Source organism: Lytechinus variegatus, chromosome 16, assembly GCF_018143015.1.
Source record: "Lytechinus variegatus isolate NC3 chromosome 16, Lvar_3.0, whole genome shotgun sequence".
NCBI classification, from domain to species: Eukaryota; Metazoa; Echinodermata; class Echinoidea; order Temnopleuroida; family Toxopneustidae; genus Lytechinus; species Lytechinus variegatus.
In genome coordinates this window covers 25,366,126-25,384,958 of record NC_054755.1, presented here as the reverse complement: position 1 = coordinate 25,384,958, position 18,833 = coordinate 25,366,126, and the positions used below count along the sequence as shown (strand labels likewise).

Sequence of the window (18,833 nt, the reverse complement as noted above, 5' to 3'; positions counted from 1 at the left end):
GTTAGGAATGTCATGGGCACCCCCACCCCCCAAAAATGGTGAAATCGTGCACCCTTAAATATGGCATTAGACTAAATGAAAGTAGACCATATTGCGAGTGGACGAGTTGGCAGTAGACGAATTGGCAATTTACCGCCTGACTGTACATGGGAAGTCCGGGGTTCGATTCCCGGCCACGGCACCTATTCCTGTGAGCAAGGCATTTAATCGGCAATGCTCTTTTCTTTTATCCTACATTCAAATATGAGAATGCTATACGCATTCTAGATAACTAAGAGTGCACTTGTTAAAAAAAAACATAAGGATCTATGATTATGATCCAAACTCGGAAAGAGGTTTTATTCCCCCCTCCCCTCATATTCGGATAACGCATTGCAGGTCCATGGATAAAGACATAATAGGGAGTTATCGCTTCCACACCGACCAACGGATTCAAGTACAAACAAAATGTATTGTCGAATACCCTTCGTGACGAGGCACAACCAATCAGTCTTTGTCCAAACTTTGTGAGTCAACATGGCAACTTCGCCCCGGACTCGGAACAAATGATATTTCAATTTCACGTCAGCTCCGAAACTTGTATATTAATTTGTTTTTGGTCAATCTTTGTTTTCCTGGGCTATAGGGCAAAGCTGCTATTCCGGTCCACCAATTTTGGACAAAGACCTTTGAGCTGGGGATGTCTGTTGTGATCTGACCTGTTATGCAGTAATAAAAGGCACACTAAAATTGATATACATATCAAGTTCACTATCAGCCAATACAATTGCATGATTTCAGTATAGCTTCAAATCGTCATCTCATATTTGTTTTGATAACACGTTTTATCAACCGCGACCTATTATGGCCTTGGCTTATATATATATATATATATATATATATATATATATATAAAATCGAGTTTATATGGATTGAGATATTTCTATATTGTGGCCACTGTGTTTGAATGTCGTATTCTCATGCTGACAAAGCCAGTGCGAATCACCCCAAAACCGGCTCATATATTGATCGAGGAGTTAAATTGGATCAATATATTTATTGCATCGTCAAGACCAAAAAAGTCGTATTCAACGCCCTGTCTCGATTTCGAAATTTTCACCATGAAGAAGCTCCTGTTCGCGTGCATTCTTTTTGGCGCCTTTTTGGCCTTCCTGCTTCACACGCCTGTCCCCGACGGGCTGACGGAACCTTGGAAATATCGTCTGCTGATAGCTACCATGACAGTACAGGCTCTATTGGTAAGGAGTCAATCGGTGTTTCTTAATCCAAGTTAGGCGACTCGGGGGGGGGGGGGGGGGTGTTAAAAAAGACATCCTCGGGGGGGGGGGTGGGTCGGATTTGGAAAGGGTATGGGTGTTCTGTGGCCCCAAAATTTGACACAATGCCTTTAAAGGTCAAGTCCATCCCAGGACAATGTTGAATTGAATTAATAGAGAAAATTCAAACCAGCATAATGCTGAAAATTTAATCAAAATGGGTGGTAAAATAAAAAAGTTATGACATTTTAGACTTTCGCTAAGCGAAACTTTAAAATGTCATAACTTTCTTATTTTACATTCGATTTTGATGAAATATTCAGTGTTATGCTTGATGGATGTTTCTATTTTTTATTCAAATCAAATTTCTGTTGGGGTGGACTCGTCCTTTAACAACGAAAGTTGCTTATGAAGTACCAGTGGTGGTTGGGAACTGGAATTTAACATGAAAATGGGGGTCTAAATTGGAAACTAATACCAGGAATGAAGGGCTCAGAATCGGGGAGAACGGGTTGGTCAATGAAATGGGTGGAAATTAATTAATGATCTTAATGACTGCACATACACACACCGCCATTATTATGTGAGTGTCCCCACCCCCGGTGACATATTTGCATTATCATAAAAGATTTCTTATATAAAAAACAATCTGTCAAGCAATTTCATGATCATAACATTACAGATACTGAACTTTATCAATGAAACATTTAGTGATACCCATTCAATAAAGCTACCCTCGCCCCCATCTTTATGAAGATAGATACAAGAAAAAAAAATCGTGATCATGGATACAGAATCGCCCTCAAAATACTTCATTGATTCAATGAAGCGTTGTGGCCCAGTGGATTAGTCTTCGGACTTTGAAACAGAGGGTCGTGGGTTCGAATCCCAGCCATGGCGTAATTTCCTTCAGCAAGAAATTTATCCACACTGTGCTGCACTCAACCCAGGTGAGATGAATGGGTACCCGGTAGGAAGAAATTCCTTGAATGCTTTGAGCGCCTAGGCAGCCCAGCTAAAGCCGGGGTAATAATAATAGCAGGGCCCGCTGAGAGAACAGTTTTCGGAACTGAAGCGGCTTCCCTGGGTAAATATACCTATATTATTATTATTATTATTATTATTGATTGTATGGATAATTATCATTATTTTTTTTTTAATTTATTGTTTATTCATATATGTTTATTGCTATGTATTTATTCATGCATCTTTTATGGAGCAAGGCCTCATAGAAACATTATTTTCATACATACATTTTAAGAATCATTTTGTAGGATATTCTAGCATACATAATCCTACGTCTCTCTCTTTCTCTGTCCAGGCCAAGACAATTGCCTATTTTCAATCAGACAGTCCACGCGCTTACATCCAAGCATCCAGGTACATCCTTGCCCTGACCAACGTACCTTCACCTTCAGAGGTCAAGGGGTCAAACATCAGGTCAAAGGTCACGACATTCGATGGAGTAAGGGTACGCCTCTACGAACTGATCAAGAAGAAAGAATTTCTTCAGCCAGCTTTGATATACATTCACGGGGGAGGATATGTTTTCAATTCACCGGGTAGGCATAATCATCAGAAGTTAACTGACCGATCCAAGATTTAAGATATAAGAGGTCACAGAAAAAAAATCAGTTTCTTGAATATATAATAATGGAAATGATTAAGGACATCATTGATTAAGTTGGACGTAGTGACTGCTTTTGAGTTTCAGTTGAGTAAAAAAAGTATGGCGAGAAAGAAAGTTCTCATTTCCTTAATTGTGTGCCTTTTTGTGGCGGGGGTGTCCCATAAGATCCGCATGAAACATTAAGAAATGTAGTTTGCCGATAAGGTGCCAATAATGCCAATATTCGCGTCGGACGTGTTGCTATTGTCCCAAATCCTACTTACTCCTTCACTTATTTCTTGCCACATCTAGTTGAAAAAAAAAACTTAAAAGAAAATTCATTTCAATTTTTGTTTAATAACAGATACCTATGACAGGCTTACGAGGGATTTATCAGAGCGTCTCAACATGGTCGTAGTTTCAATCGAGTAAGTATTTAGTGTATTGGCACACTTAAGAGGAAATTTGACTGTACAAAACAAACAGGGAAACATTCAATCTTTAAAATATTTTACCTCCAAAGTCTTCAGGCAAAATTGTATAAAAGAGATTATAAATGCATATCTGAAACCATGCCAGTCATCTATCTTATTTATTCCACCTTTCTTAAATCTTTAAAAACATACTTGTTCTCATGTTAGATCATTTGGTTTAGGATAGGTATGTTGCAATGTTTTGTTAATCTTTCATTTAGTATTTATGTATTTTATTCTAAGTATACTTGTATTAGACTTCATTACCTCCTTTGTAAAGCGCATAGAGATTCTGTAGAATATTATGCGCTATATAAGCATCTACTATTATTATTATTATTATTCACTTTTTAACAGTCATTAATGTTCCCAACGATAGAATGAACAGAATCCATGGCAAGACCAGCACTATACAGCAAACACGCAAAAAACAAAGCAAAACAAAAACGCTGTTTAATTACTCTAATTATGAACCTAGTTTAAAAGTTTAAACAACCATGCTATTATTGAGAATTAGATATTAAAATCAGACCTTTAGACAGTTGTTTAGACTGTTGAAACAACTACTCTAAAAGGTTTATAACGTAAACAGCGTTTTACGGTGTGTTTTATCTGAATTGTATCATGAAAAACATTAAGGCGGAATGGGGTATGTTCTCGCAAGCGCAGAAGATTATAGTTTGTTCTATAGTATTTGGCTGATCTATGTGCTGCATGCAGCCAGGAATAAGTGACCTAGTGCTTCAAAATTGAAGTATTACGTGTAAATGGTGTCATGAGCAAAAACCTAAATGTAAGTGAGATATTCGAGGAATAAGTAATGCATCCAATATAAAATGGATCTATCTGTACACTGCAGCTATCGTCTGGCTCCTGAGCATCCTTTCCCTGCTGGGCACCTGGATTGTCTTCATGCCACCTCTTGGTTCCTGCGAAACGCTCAAGACTTCGGCGTAGATGCCAACAGAGTAGCCATCTCTGGAGACAGCGCTGGTGGAATCTTCAGTGCCACCGTGTCACAGGTTATTCATGATGACCCAACTCTTCCAAACTTAAAGCTTCAGATCTTGGTTTACCCTGCCACCCAGATCTTGGACTTTTTAACCCCATCCTACCAAAAGTATGATCAGGACTTTGGTGATGGAGGTGTTCTCCCTAGGAAACGCGTTGCGGCATTCCTAAGCATGTACGATCTGGGGCGATTGGACCAACTCTACATGCAGCAGGTACTGTCCAACGAGCACATCACCAAGGAATTCAGGTTGAACTCTCCATTTATGGGCTATGTGGATCACAGTGTCATTCCGTCCGAGCTACGTGAGAAGACCCGAATCTACATCCCTCCAAAGCAAGGCCCCGGGAACGAGTCTCTATGGCGTCAGGTCAAAGGCAAATATCTGGATGCACGCTTTAAACCTCTGATTCGTGAAGACCTATCGGGACTTCCACAAGCATTTGTAGCAACGTGTGGTTTTGATGGCGTCCGAGACGATGGAATCTTCTACGCGAAGCGACTGGAGGAGGCGGGTGTGAAAACTCATTGGAAACATTACCCTTCTGCTTTTCATGGTGTGATGTTCATAAACAATTTCATTTGGTTTCAAGTTGGGGAAGAAATGAGGAAGGATATTGTAGAATTTGTCCAAAAGAATGTCTAGGAAGTTCTCTAGACCTATTGAGAAGACTGTTCATGACAATGAGCATGGGACAACGTCTCGGGGGAGGGGGGGGGGGGGATGAGAGGGGGAATCATTTCTCATTTCTAAAGGGGGTCTTTGACGTCTTCCCCGATAATTCTTTAATCATTTGCTTAAGCCAAAGCGATGTTTGGCTATCCCCTTTGTTGGAGCCATTTGATATTTTCTGGTGAATTCAAAACAAAAATCTGGTCACAATTTTTAAATACTTCTCAGACTATATATGTTTTTGTGCGTTTGATATAATATCGATCATCAATGGTTCAATGGCAATGTTTGAATTTATAGACTGTAAAAAAATCATCTGAAATAGTAGTTTACGTTGAATGTATATAAGTAGAATTTATTATTTGCAATTATTTCTCGAATTTTTTTTCCCAGCAGATTTAACTTCTCTTTTAATATACATGATTTACTTGATTTATTTCGGTTAAATATACATTTACGAAAATTCACGTTTTTTGTATTAAGAAGTTGTTCATTTGTCAAAAATTTCAATTCATATACAAAATAAAATACATATCAAATACGATATCTTATCTTTACAAATTACTATATGAATACATTGAAAACTTATATAATTAACACTTTACATTTTCTCTTTTATTTCCCTTTAGTGTTACAATATAACATGATAATTCAATCCATATACAAAATAAAATACATACATCAAATACGATATCATATGTTTACAAATTAATATACATTGAAAAACTCATATAATTAACACTTTACATTTTGTCTTTTTTTTCCTTTAGTGCATACTTGATAATTCAATTCATATACAAAATAAAATACATACATCAAATACGATATCATATGTTTACAAATTAATATACATTGAAAAACTCATATGATTAACACTTTACATTTTGTCTTTTTTTTTCCTTTAGTGCATACTTAATAATTCAATTCATATACAAAATAAAATACATACATCAAATACGATATCATATCTTTACAGATTAATATATGAATACATTGAAAACTAATATAATTAACATTCTACATTTTCTCCTTTTTTCCTTTAGTGTTATAAAACCTAATAAACTCAACGTACTCATTTTTTTTCTAGTGTCAAATATTCACAACATAAGAGATTTTCCAAATACACAAAATTAATACAACCTAGTCGAATTTTAAGTCATTAACAAGGATTTTCCATAACCTACCCCCACACCTTGGCCTCATTTCTCAAATATTTCATATCCTATAACAACATCAGTCTCGGCCCTGGACCCTACCTACCCCCTCCCCCATCCCCACTCCCGACCTTTTTTTGTTTAAAATAGCCAAAAAGCAAGAAAAAAAAACACGGAAGCAAAACAAAACAATAATACAAACCCCCTTCCAACCCAATGGCTTGTGCTCCCCTGCCCTCTACCCCTCCCCATAACCCCCATGCCCTTCGCCGTCACAACCTCCCCGTTCCAATCGTGTGGGGGCGGAAAATTATTTTTCTTCCTCGTCTGAATGATATAAGAATGAAATATATGTGTATACGAACATATTATATTTATGAAATACACTCTTATACCTTAACATTCAAACATTGTCTGTTTCTCATTATATGTTAAAATGAAGATAATCCAGTAAGCCCTATATGGATTTCAATAAAGTTTAATCTGAGTTTGAATTTAGGTGCGCCATACAGGAGCCCCTCAGGGGCTGCGTCACGGGGAGGTGACCGCCCCTCTAAACTTTCTTGAATAAAAAGCTGTCCTGTAGACAGTCATAAAATAAAAGGGAAGAGGATATCGATAATCAAGAGAAAAATTGAGAGAATAAAGAAAAACAACACATTTTCCGTATTACAAATATTCAATTAAGGAACAGCATTTCTTCACCTCTACAAATCCCATATCAAAAATAACGAAACTCCTCGCTAGGAACGAGGAAAAGACACGGAGAGGGAAAATGAATGGCGCGTGCTTTTATGAGCGCGGCGCCACCGTGACGAAAAGACGCCAGTTTTCGGGAGGGAGAATTATTGAATCTGGTACCATGGTGGAGCGCGCTGCAATAACTGTAGGGGATGTAGGGGCGCCGCAAACCACGTACTCTACTGTACAAGTCGCTCTATACTCGGTCGCTCGCTGATTATGATATGGATAGAGCATGAAGCTATAATAGCTCCAAGGATAAAGTATATACAATGTGCATGTGAACACTTGAATGGACTTGCATGGGCTTAATCCTCGCCTTAATCTACACTGTCACTGACTTCGGATTTGACAGCACTTTGAAAGTGCCTTGCATTATGCATAATACATGCTGCGATCAATTGGTTTCGTGTATCTATTCGTCCGGCTGCACCCGACATTGAACGCTCTGCCAATTTACTGAGCGAGCCGAGTCGTAGTCTTGCTAGTCTATCTGTCTATTGTCAATTGACTGACCATCTGTATAGTGTAAGTAGGCCTACTGCACGGCGAATAGTCATCGTGAAAGCACTTAAATCTCCCCTCTCGTGAAAGACTCATTGGCTATTGAAGCAAAATAGTTAAACGTCCAGCAACTACACACGCAGCATACACTACAGGAATAAGTCATTTTGGCGTGGCCCTTACGGTCGATGTGGTAAAGTTTACGGGGAAAGTGATCGGATGGACTGAGCTTGATGTCAATTGTCAGACCAACTTGTACCGTCAACAGAGAGCAGTGAATTGATCAAGGTAAGAATGCATAAATAATTGTTCTTGAGTTGGTCAAACGAATCTCAAGTACATCATACTTGAGTACATATGCATGTAACTTAGCATCATACTGTACATGTGCAGGAGCATATGCATATAAAGCCATATATGTTATCTTCTGAGGGACCTAATTTACAAGCTCTGCTTCTCCTGGTCACCTCATCTTTCTTCTCTTTCCCGGTTGTATATCGAAATGTACTGTTGTATGATTATGTATTGTACAATGATATGAAGGAAGATAAATAAATAAAAAATAAATGTCTAAATATATGAATATATGAATATATGTAGTATATGTATGTAGACTACGTCTACGCTTGATGGGTCAGTAATTTCTTACTGTATTGCTTTTCATAAGTTAGCAAAATTATTGTAAATTACATTTTGTAAAATTGTAGATTAGGCCCTATCAAATAAATGATAAAAATAATTGATCACATTCGAGGTCACATTAAAACAATAGAAGAACGTCTACATGTAGGTTGTTGAAATATTGATAACGTCTACAATTTTACATTTTAAAAGTCTGTGCCGGGCCAATGAGATCTAACTTTAGAACTAATGATAAAAAAAAATAAATCAAACTAACAGAAATGCCGAGATGTACGCGCTTGATATGTCTATAAAGTCATGCATAAATTTTCGTGCAAATAACGACAGTTCCCATGTAATAAGGAACATAGTAAATCAAAATGAATTCATTCGAGTGTCATACAAAATTGTATCACTCTGACCCCGAAAGCTGCATGTATATTGACGAATTTACGTCTGCATGTCCACCATTAAAGGGGTGGTCCCGGCTGGAGGCATTTATATCTCAATAAATAAAGTGAAATTCACAAAGCAAATGCAGACAATTTGATCAAAATCGGATAACAAATAACGAAGTTATTGAATTTTAAAGATTTGGATTATTCCGGTGAAACTTTTCTAGGCATGTCTTTATGAATATTTATTAGGTGGGCTGATGATGTCATATCCCCACTTGTTCTTTTGTATTATATTATATGAAATTAGGTTTATTCAAAATATTTCTACCAAGATCTAAAACAATGGGATTGACAACTTGGGTCTATTAAGTGCATTAGTTATTTATTGCCGCACCTTATTTCGTCATAATGGAGACACATCATTTCCACATATGAACAAATGAAACATTTAGTATTTCATGTAATAACATAAGAAAAAAGGAAAGTAGGGATGTGACATCATCAGCCCACCTAATGAATATTCATGACGATGTGCATATACTGTTTTCACAAAATATTGATAAACTTAGAAATAATAACTTCGTTATTTGTTATCCGATTTTTTGATGAAATTTTCAGCATTTTGCTTTGTGAATTTTACTCTATCGATGTAGATATAAATATTTTCAGCCCGGACTATCCCTCTAATATATTCCAATACAGACCAGGATGGCATAAGGTGCGTTGATATCAACACGGGGGACATGATAGCGGCATACACTGTAAAAACTGTGGTGTTAAAACTGACACAATTATTGGTGTTAATAGAGGACCACACCCTGAGGTGTTAAAATAACACCCTAGAGATTGAACATAACACCAAAGAGTGTAAATGTAACAACCATAGGTGTTGTAATAACACCTATAGGTGTAAAACTAACACCACCAATTTAACACCGGTGTAAAATAACTGGTGTGGTCCTCTATGTATGCAGTTAACACCACAGTTTTTGCTGTGTATAAACACTGCAGCACCGCCAATAATTTATCAAAACAAATGTTAGATTAGCTAAAGATAACAGTATAAACAGTAAGTTCATGAAAAGCGTAATCCCTTAACTATCTCCAAGCTCTTTAAATGTGGATTTATTTTGATAATAAGTTATCTTTTTTTCAATATGTATGTATTATTTAAAATGAACACTTTGCAATGATTTCTTTGAATCCTGATTTCCATACACAAGTCATGTAGGCATATTGCACCAACTACATTAATAGTATGTTACCCAAGACATACAACAATTCAATAGCTTTTCTAGTATAAAGATAAGGACAAAAAGCAATACGATTTTTAAATTTAATGTGCAAAATTGCAACATAACGCCTACATACTACAAAGACATCTTGAAAGGAAGTGATGAGACTCTTCTTACGTGAAACTGAAATTGAACTATATACCGAAAGCGGAAATACGCAGAACAAAATGATTGACAGGGGCCGACCCTTGCCCCCTTTTAGCGGAGGATTTTGTCAGAAAATGTCATTATACGCCGTTGGTCATATAAGTAACCAATCTGTTGTTAAAATGTAATTATGTCCAACCGATAAAAATGGTTTATATCAGCCCAAAATCAAGTGTAATCTAATTTCTAACCAATAAATTGGTTGATATTGATCATATTTTGTGGTCGGACACAACTCATAATCGCCAACAAATCCATTACCTCACCCGTTCCTAAATGCAATAACCACAGAGCCGCCATTAGAATTTGACAAGGAGGAAGATGATCTTCATAATATGATAATCATTATGTTGTTGAGATCAGACAAGTATGGCGACCGACTGCTCTGCTCTAAATAGACATGAAGGTGACTTTGAGATATGCACAGTGCAGTATAGACTTCCCTCGACAAACGTAACAAATGACTCACCTATCTGGGAATGTCAGATAAGAATCCCGTACCTCAAACGATTTTTGACGTTCTGGTTAAACATGTTAGATGTGATTTCTTTCTTTATCGGGGCCAATTCAAAGCACTGCAGATGTGCGGAGGGGTAATACTTATCACGACCAAGAGACAAATTAAAGGGAAAAAGAAATAAAAAAGAAAGGTAAAAGGGTGAAATGTACGATTTTCTGAATATTATGTCAAAATCTATCACAATTGGAATTAGATTAAAAAAAAATGTGCTCGCTCACAATTCTTTCTTGATTTTATAAATAGTTTGCCCCATGCCATGTCTGCCCCCTCAAAATTTTTCAAAGTATCAATATATCAAGTTTCTATGGGGCAGGGCCTGTATGATATCACGATTTGCCGAAATTTGTAGATGATGGTGGCTCATTCACAGCGAAAACTGTGGTGTTAACCGGTGTACATAGAGGACCACACCAGATATTTTACATTGGTGTTAAATTCACAGTGTTATTTTAACACCTAGGCCTATAGGTGTTATTGCAACACCATTGGTTGTTACATTTACACTCAGTTTGGTGTTATGGTGTAGAGGGTGTAATTTTAACACCTCAGGGTGTGGTCCTCTATTAACACCTACTGGTGTCAGTTTTAACACCACAGTTTTTACAGTGTTCTGATCTCCTCTCCCGCCTTACAGAAAACAATTTTTTCAAACAATATCACATCATTCAGAACAATATTGTCTTGGAAGCCTCATATCGATAGTATATGTAAAACATTTTTTCGAAACATTGGAATTATTAATGAACTCAAACATTTTCTTCCTTCTCGCACTTTGTTAGCATTATACTACACCCTTATTTTATATAATAATTACAGAATAATTGCCTGGGGATGTGCAATACAAACTCAACTAAATAGAATATAACTTCTCCAGAAAACAGCTCTAAACAAAAAGTTTTCAAACACACTTTAGATCACATACTGATATCTTATTTTTTTTTTCTAAATAACATTCTCAAAGTAAGTGATATATATCTTTTCGAACTTAGTCAATTTATGTTCATAAAGCAAGGACGATCTCCCCGCTATTTTCTCAAATATGTTCCGTAAAAATGCATCCGTACACTGCTACCCAACAAGGCAACGACAATATCATCACCATCCTTTAACAAGAACTTTATTTGCAAAGAATTAATTTGTCTTCTCCGGGCCTGCCTACTGGAAATTCCTTGCCTCAAGATTTTAAAGAATCCCCTAATATAATTATCTAAGATTATGTTATATATATTTTATTATGTCTTGCAGTATTTTCGACCTTGTTATGTTATATTTATCATAATTTTGTACAATTGTGAAACGGAAATCAGTAAATCAAATCAAATCAATATTGTTTTCAGTGATTATTATGTATATGTAGGTCCTATACCCCTTATCGATCCTTCGACGTAAGTATATACTCAAGCGAGCTAGCTAGTTTGTTCCCTCCATATCCCACCTTGAAAAGACCATTTGGTACTAAATTATAAGAAGTATAAAAGAAAAACAACTCAAACAAAATCCAATCTACAAAAGTAAACATGAATATCGTGAGTGACAACGATAGGTCGTTCAAAAAATAATCAGACATCTTAATCGTTGCCAAATATTAAAATCTTATCATAGTATGATAACTTTCTATATGATACAGATTCGGTGTTAAAAAAAACGACGAACATAATGCTAAACACAAAACAGACATGTTGGTGGATTATAAAAACATTTAAAACATAATTATGCGATGATCTAAAGTTCAAAGTTCAGATTTATTTGTCTTTCTTTTCACTTAACATGCCCAATTATAGAATATACAAAACTTTGAAATTGGTAACATAAAAAACAACAGAGTAAGTAAGAATAGAAAACAAATGAAGGCATGTACATGAAAAGAATATTAGAACATCATAATAATGAATGAGGAAGATGAAGAGACTATAAGAAAACATCTTTAAAAAAGCCCCCTCAACAATGTCTTACAAAGTTGATACATAAAAAAATGATACATGTAGTATTGCGATACGTAAATACGATAGGTTAAACCAGGGATATCCCTGGTTAAACAAAAAAAAAAGAAAAAAGTGTTCATAAAGAGAATCAAGATCTAAAATTTCGATATGAGTGCATTTTATTTGTTGAGTGCAGTCTTTAGAGTAAATAAGAATTCCAAATACTTAATTCTCATTCATTATGACATGTGTAGTCTTGACCTCAGGGGCGGATCCAGGATTTTCCTAAGGGGTAGGGGCACATTTTCCCGACAAAAATTGACAAGAAAAAAAGGGTTTTCAACCTAAAACTATGATATTTCGTCCACGAAAATCTTTGACAAGCAAGAAAAAAAAAAAGCTTTTCATTTTCAAGGGGGGGGGGCATTTCTTTTTAATGACATTTTTATATTACAAATTTTAATTGTACCTCTAAAGGGGGGGGGGGGGGCACGTGCTGTCTGTGCACCCCACTGGATCCGCCAGTGCTTGAACTGATCATTTATCCACCTTTCTGTAAATATTTCTCTTAATGCAGGCAAAATGGTTCTAATAATGATGACGTCATGCGTAGTGGTCGGATTAATCATCATGCACCTGCGCAGCATCCGGGTCCCAAAGGGACTGTCAGAACCTGGGAAATATCGTCTACTGATGGCATCGTTGGTCATACCCAAATTTTTTGTAAGCTCTCAACCTCATCTTATCCGTTTGTTTCAAACAAACTCCAAACCGATTAGAATTTACGTGATGGATTTGGTCGGTTTCAGACTAGTTTCACAGGTGTGACTGTGACATCATGAGGAAGTTTTCGCTCCGTTACTTACGGCGAGTTCAAGAACACAGGAAATGTATTGAAAATTGCCCGTCAAAAGACAATGAACAGCTGTGAGGTCTTTGTTGACCTGCCGACGAAAAATTGCAGATATGTCGTTTGTCAAGAGTCCAGGACGAAACTGCTGTTTTCGACAAACTTTCGACAAAGATTTCTTGGTTGTGCTTTGGCATAAAAGTGCATTTGACAGTACGTTTTCTATGTTCTTGAATCCGTCGTGTGACGTGGAAGCGAAAATTCCTGCCTATTTACAACATGAAGACGCCCCCAAAGTAGGAAATAAAGCAGCATGAATATTTTGAACGGATTCAAAGCAATCTCGGATATCCTTAAACAAACACATAATACGCCTTATTATATAGCACTCAAATTTCGAAGGTCCTCTGTCTTTCTCAAGAGTTCATACAGAATATGTTTAGTTTCATTCTTGTAGTAATGTTCACGAAATCGCGAGTATATCATGTTCATTCACTGTAACACGTTGTTTAAGCCTGGCACTCTTACAACTAGTGCCTAAAGTTTGAAATAAAAGTTGTTTCAATTTTCAAACAAGTTGTTTCAATTTTTAAACAAGTTGTGTAGAACTTTGATAGGTTGTTTAAAGTTTTAATCAATTATTGCTTAAATCTTTTCTTTCTGTTTTTTTTTTACAAAAACTTGTAAAACAGAAAGTTCAAACATCTTATAACAGTGACGGGCTTTAAACAGCGTGCTATTTTTTTTTCAGTGCTGGATCTGTTTATCAAAGTACTAGTACTCTTTTTCTACTTGCAGGAAAATCTATATGTACTCTATCACCAAGGCAACATTTTTGCCCGTGTCAGAGCCAGGCGATTCATCATCGAAAACATCGAGCCTAAACCACTGGAGAATGTCAAGGGGTCAAACATCAGGTCCAGGGTCACATACTTTGATGGGGTCAAAGTTCGTGTGTATGAACCCATCAAGAGGAAGGAAGGTCTGCAGCCGGGTGTTATTTTCATTCACGGCGGAGGCATGGTAACGGGGTCACCTGGTTAGTATATGTACTTTAATCAGGAGAAGTTAAATAAAACATATTTTGGGATAAGGCCTCCCTAAAGACTCGTTTTACCGTGTAGACCTTGATAATTTCAGTAAAAAACGTGTGTAAAGCGCCCCCAAACTTTAAGAAAGGCAATTCAAAATATAGAAGCATGAGACCCTATCAAAGTAGTTGTATGGTTTAACACATCCTCTGCCTAGCAATCAAATGATAAATATATGTACAATCCCACCGCTGCCACCGCAAATGTGACTGCCCGGCTGAAATCAAACAAGTCGACCAGATGATTTTGTTTGTATGTTGTTCCGAAAACACAAATTGTAATACAGTTTAGAACGCTATCAAACTTGTATAATATTGACCGATCTAGAGTTCTAGGCCCATTCCATGAGAAGACTTTTTATGGGATGTTCAGGGTACAAGCAAATACGGGTTTGAAAATTCTAGGTTCAAATCCCTCGAGCAAGAAATATGCATCATTTAAGATCTATCAAAAATTATTTCAGGAGTCAATGAAATTAGTCTCAAAGAAACCGATTTTCTTGTGTTTGGTGGGATTTCACGACTTCATATTTTGACATTGGTAAAAAATTCTTACTTTTTCACATTTGAATTTTTAAATTGTTTTTGAGGTCTAAATTAATATCTAAGATTATTACAGATAACTCTTTATGTTTTAAGCTCAGTGGTTATTTATTATTCTTTAGCTCACATGGGTCTGGCTTGAATGTGTTTTTTTTTAATCGGCACAATTGACTTTGTGAAGTTAAACATTCACTCTGCATCCTACTTTTTAAATAAATCTAATTGTATGACATGTACACGTACCAGTACATTCGAAACGCTGTAGTTCTAAAAATTGAGCAAAATTTATCAAAATTACATTAATCGAGAAAAGAAAGCTCATCAGATAAAGGGTAAACTCTATGTAGGCTAAAGGGTATACTTATAAATTCTTAAAACAAATCAGTCAAATTGACTAGACCAGTAGTCAGCTGGGAGCAACTGATATGGCAATCACTGATATTCACATTTCTGACATATATTCTAGTCAGAAATAACTCTTTTCTAGTACAATATGACTAGAAAATGGTCAAATATTACTAGAATAACATTTGCACCCAGCTGACCCTATTAACTAGTCATTTTTGGCTGATTTGTTTTTAGAGTGTACTGCACTGCAAAAACTTCGGTGCTGATTTAACACCAGCCCGGTATTTATAGATGTCCACACCAGAGATGTATTGAAACACCAATTTCGGATCAAACCGATGCTGTTTTAATACTAATTGGTGTTGTATAAACACCTATCTCTGGAAGAGCCGTGGTGTAGTGGTTCTGACTCTCGCCTTGTAAACAGAGGGTCGTGTGTTCGAATCCCACCGCGGTCTAGCGTCCTTTGGCAAGGCGTTAATCCACACTTTGCCACTCTCGACCCAGGTGGTAATTGGGTACCCGGTAGGATGCGAAAGATATTGTATGTTTGATTTTGCCAGCGCCATAATGTGGCTGCGATGAATGCAAGGAATGCTCCCCAGGGAGTGGAAATTGTGCACTTTTCGTGCGGGATTGAAATGAATCCAATGACCGGGGTAATAATATGCTGTAACGCGCTTTGGGCCATTCTGGGAAAAGCGCTATATAAAAATTGGCTATTATTATTATTATTATTATCTGGACTAAAACCAAACCGGTCTCTGGTGTGGACGTATTGAATTCTGGGCTGGTGGTAAATCAACACCGGAGTTTTTGCCGTGTGACTCGGTCTAAATACTTTGAGAGACACTTATTGTTCATTAAAGGTCAAGTACACCTCAGAAAAATGTTGATTTGAATCAATAGAGAAAAATCAGACAAGCACAATGCTGAACATTTCATCAAAATCAGATGTAAGATAAGAAAGTTATGACACTTCAAAGTTTCGCTTATTTTTAACAAAATAATTATATGAACGAGCCAGTTACATCCAAATGAGAGAGTTGATGATGTCACTCACTATTTCTTTTGTTTTTTATTGTTTGAATTGTACAATATTTCAATTTTTACGAATTTGATGATTAGGACGTCCTTGCCTGAAGCACAAAATGTTAAAATAATGGAATTCCACGTGTTCAGGGAGGAATGAAACTTAAGTGATGTCATCAGTTCCCTCATTTGCATACCGACCGAGATGTGCATATAACTATTTTGTGAAATGAAGCGAAACTTTAAAATGTCATTACTTTACGTTACAACCGATTTTGGTGAAATTTTCAGTGTTATGCTTGTTGAATTTTTCTCTCTTTATTCAAATCAAGTTTTTGTTGGGGTGGACTTGTCCTTTAGCGAAGAAATCAAGTTCAGTTTACCGATGATCAAACTCCAATGATGTAATATTATTGTATGCTACCGGCCAGACTACCGTATGCATACTTACTCGCAAGATAGCGATGATAATCATTCACCCTCTTGTAATCTTACAAGGGCATTCACTCTTGTTGACTCAGCTATCATTATCAGTCTCCTGTGTCAACTCCGTTTTGCTTATTCCCCTAATTAAATGATAATCATTGCATAAAGAGTGCCACCAAAGCTTTTTTTTTTTTTACCTCGGGGGGGGGGGGGATTCAACCCGAATTTCGTTGCCCGGAACTTTATAGCTGTACTTGTTAATTTCAGCCCCCTCCCTCAAGAAAAAATACATAGATGATAAATAACTATTGATCTTGATGTGAATGAAAAGAAAACAAAAATATGTACAAATGACACCGTTTCATGTTTTTTAATTCATATTTTCAGATTCCTATGACGGTCTGACGCGAACAATGGCAGAGCGACTCGACATGTTCCTTGTTTCAATCGAGTAAGAATTGTTGGACATTATTGGACAAGTTATTCATCTTGATAGCCATTCATAGCAAGCTAATTTCATGTTTCCTTTTTTTTTATAGAAACGATCATGTTCTCAATACTCCAATGATAGCATAAGTTCAATAATTTTTTTGGCGCATTCACTGGGAAGGTGCTTAAGGCACGTCATAACAAAATTTTGTAAGAGGGGTAAATAAAAGTTAATTCTCAGTTTTCTCAAATATCCTGCACTAATAATAAGTGCTATGATCTGTAAACCACACCCATCATAAAGGCTAACGTAGACTTGTTCTCTCTCTCTTCGTTTATCTTTAGCTATCGGTTGGCCCCTGAGCATCCTTTTCCCACCGGTTACTATGACAATCTGCGTGCCACCACGTGGTTCCTCAAGAACGCTCACACATTCGGCGTTGACGCGCAACGGATAGCCATTTCCGGTGACAGCGCGGGTGGGAACTTCGCTGCCGGAGTCTCCCAAGCGATCCACGATGACGCCACCCTTCCCAACATCAAGCTTCAAATTCTTCTCTACCCTGGGCTCCAGCAGCTTGACTTTTACTCGCACTCCTACCAGAAGTACGAGGCGGAGTTCGGCGATCATGGTGCGTTGACGCGGGGGAGAGTTAGCGACTTCGTTGCGCTGTATCTGCACGGGAAGATCGACTCGACAATGGTGCACCGATCGGTGCTCCTGAACGATCACGTCTCGCAGGATCTGCTGGACACCTCGCCCGTCTTCAAGTACGTCGATCGGGATCTGATCCCGAAGGAGATGCGCGTTTCCGAGAAGCACGCCAAACAGCGGGAGGAGATGGAGCGCCGAGCCGGGTCGGACGAAGTGTGGAACCACGTTCAGGAGTTCTATCTCGATCCGCGTTTCGCGCCGATTGTCAGAGATGACCTGAAAGGCTTACCTCAGGCAATGATAGTCACGTGCGGGTTCGATTGTCTCAGAGACGATGGGGTGCATTACGCGAGGAGGCTGAGTGATGCTGGGGTGAAAGTACACCACAAGGACTATGAGTCGGCTTTTCATGGTGTGATATGGGCAACCAAAAATGTGCAATTCGAAGTCGGGAAAGAAATGCTTAGTGACGTCATTGATTTTATCTCAAAACACGTATAAAGTATATGAAGGAATTAATTTGTAGTCGAATTACTGAAGATCACAATCATGTGACTCATATACAGGCCTACTCACCGCGATGCCATTTGAGTGGTGACTGAAGGTGGAATTGTTGAATCACGAAGTCCCACCTCCCTCCTAGAATTCAATAACGCGTCGTATAACACTCTGGAGCTGTTTCCTCCAAATGTTTAATTATCGGGAGTTTCCGCTTTTACTCCGGAGAAACTCTTTGAAAATGCAATTGAAATCACAATAGAGAGCTGGGAGGCTTTCGTCGAAAGTTGGTGGACTGGGGCAGCACATCATCAGAAGATTTGCCTTGAAAGAACAATTGCAAATATGTCGTTGTCCAGAGTCAAGAGATTCTGATGCCGTCCCGGTCCTCCAATTTTTGACAAAATCCTCTCACCTCATCATTGTGATTTGACTTGTATTTTCAAAGGAATTGGTGCGTTGAAGAGAGTGTCCTCCTCGGAAATGCGAAAAGTTTTGCACCCCGGATGCTAAGCGTCATCGCAAGTTTCTACAAGACAACATACAAGGTATCACGAACTTAGCCTACATAACTATGTGATGGCATGATAATGTACAGCGGGTCACAAATAATTATCAAGAAATGACAAGGAACTTC

At 37.5% G+C, this 18,833-nt stretch overlaps 2 protein-coding genes across 2 annotated transcripts; both read left to right on the top strand.

Moving 5' to 3' along the window:
- Positions 1-914: 914 nt before the first annotated feature.
- On the top strand, positions 915-5,311 carry LOC121430119 (arylacetamide deacetylase-like). The gene is made up of 4 exons (XM_041627396.1): positions 915-1,238; positions 2,578-2,818; positions 3,230-3,293; positions 4,198-5,311. Exons 1-4 carry the CDS (start codon positions 960-962, stop codon positions 4,994-4,996), a joined length of 1,383 nt encoding a protein of 460 aa, XP_041483330.1. The 5' UTR covers positions 915-959; the 3' UTR covers positions 4,997-5,311.
- A 2,083-nt stretch (positions 5,312-7,394) lies between these two features.
- On the top strand, positions 7,395-18,572 carry LOC121429682 (arylacetamide deacetylase-like). Its single transcript, XM_041626842.1, has 5 exons — positions 7,395-7,710; positions 12,903-13,048; positions 13,974-14,214; positions 17,002-17,065; positions 17,389-18,572. The coding sequence occupies exons 2-5, from the start codon at positions 12,908-12,910 to the stop codon at positions 18,197-18,199; spliced, it is 1,257 nt and encodes a 418-aa protein (XP_041482776.1). The 5' UTR covers positions 7,395-7,710; positions 12,903-12,907; the 3' UTR covers positions 18,200-18,572.
- Positions 18,573-18,833: the final 261 nt, after the last annotated feature.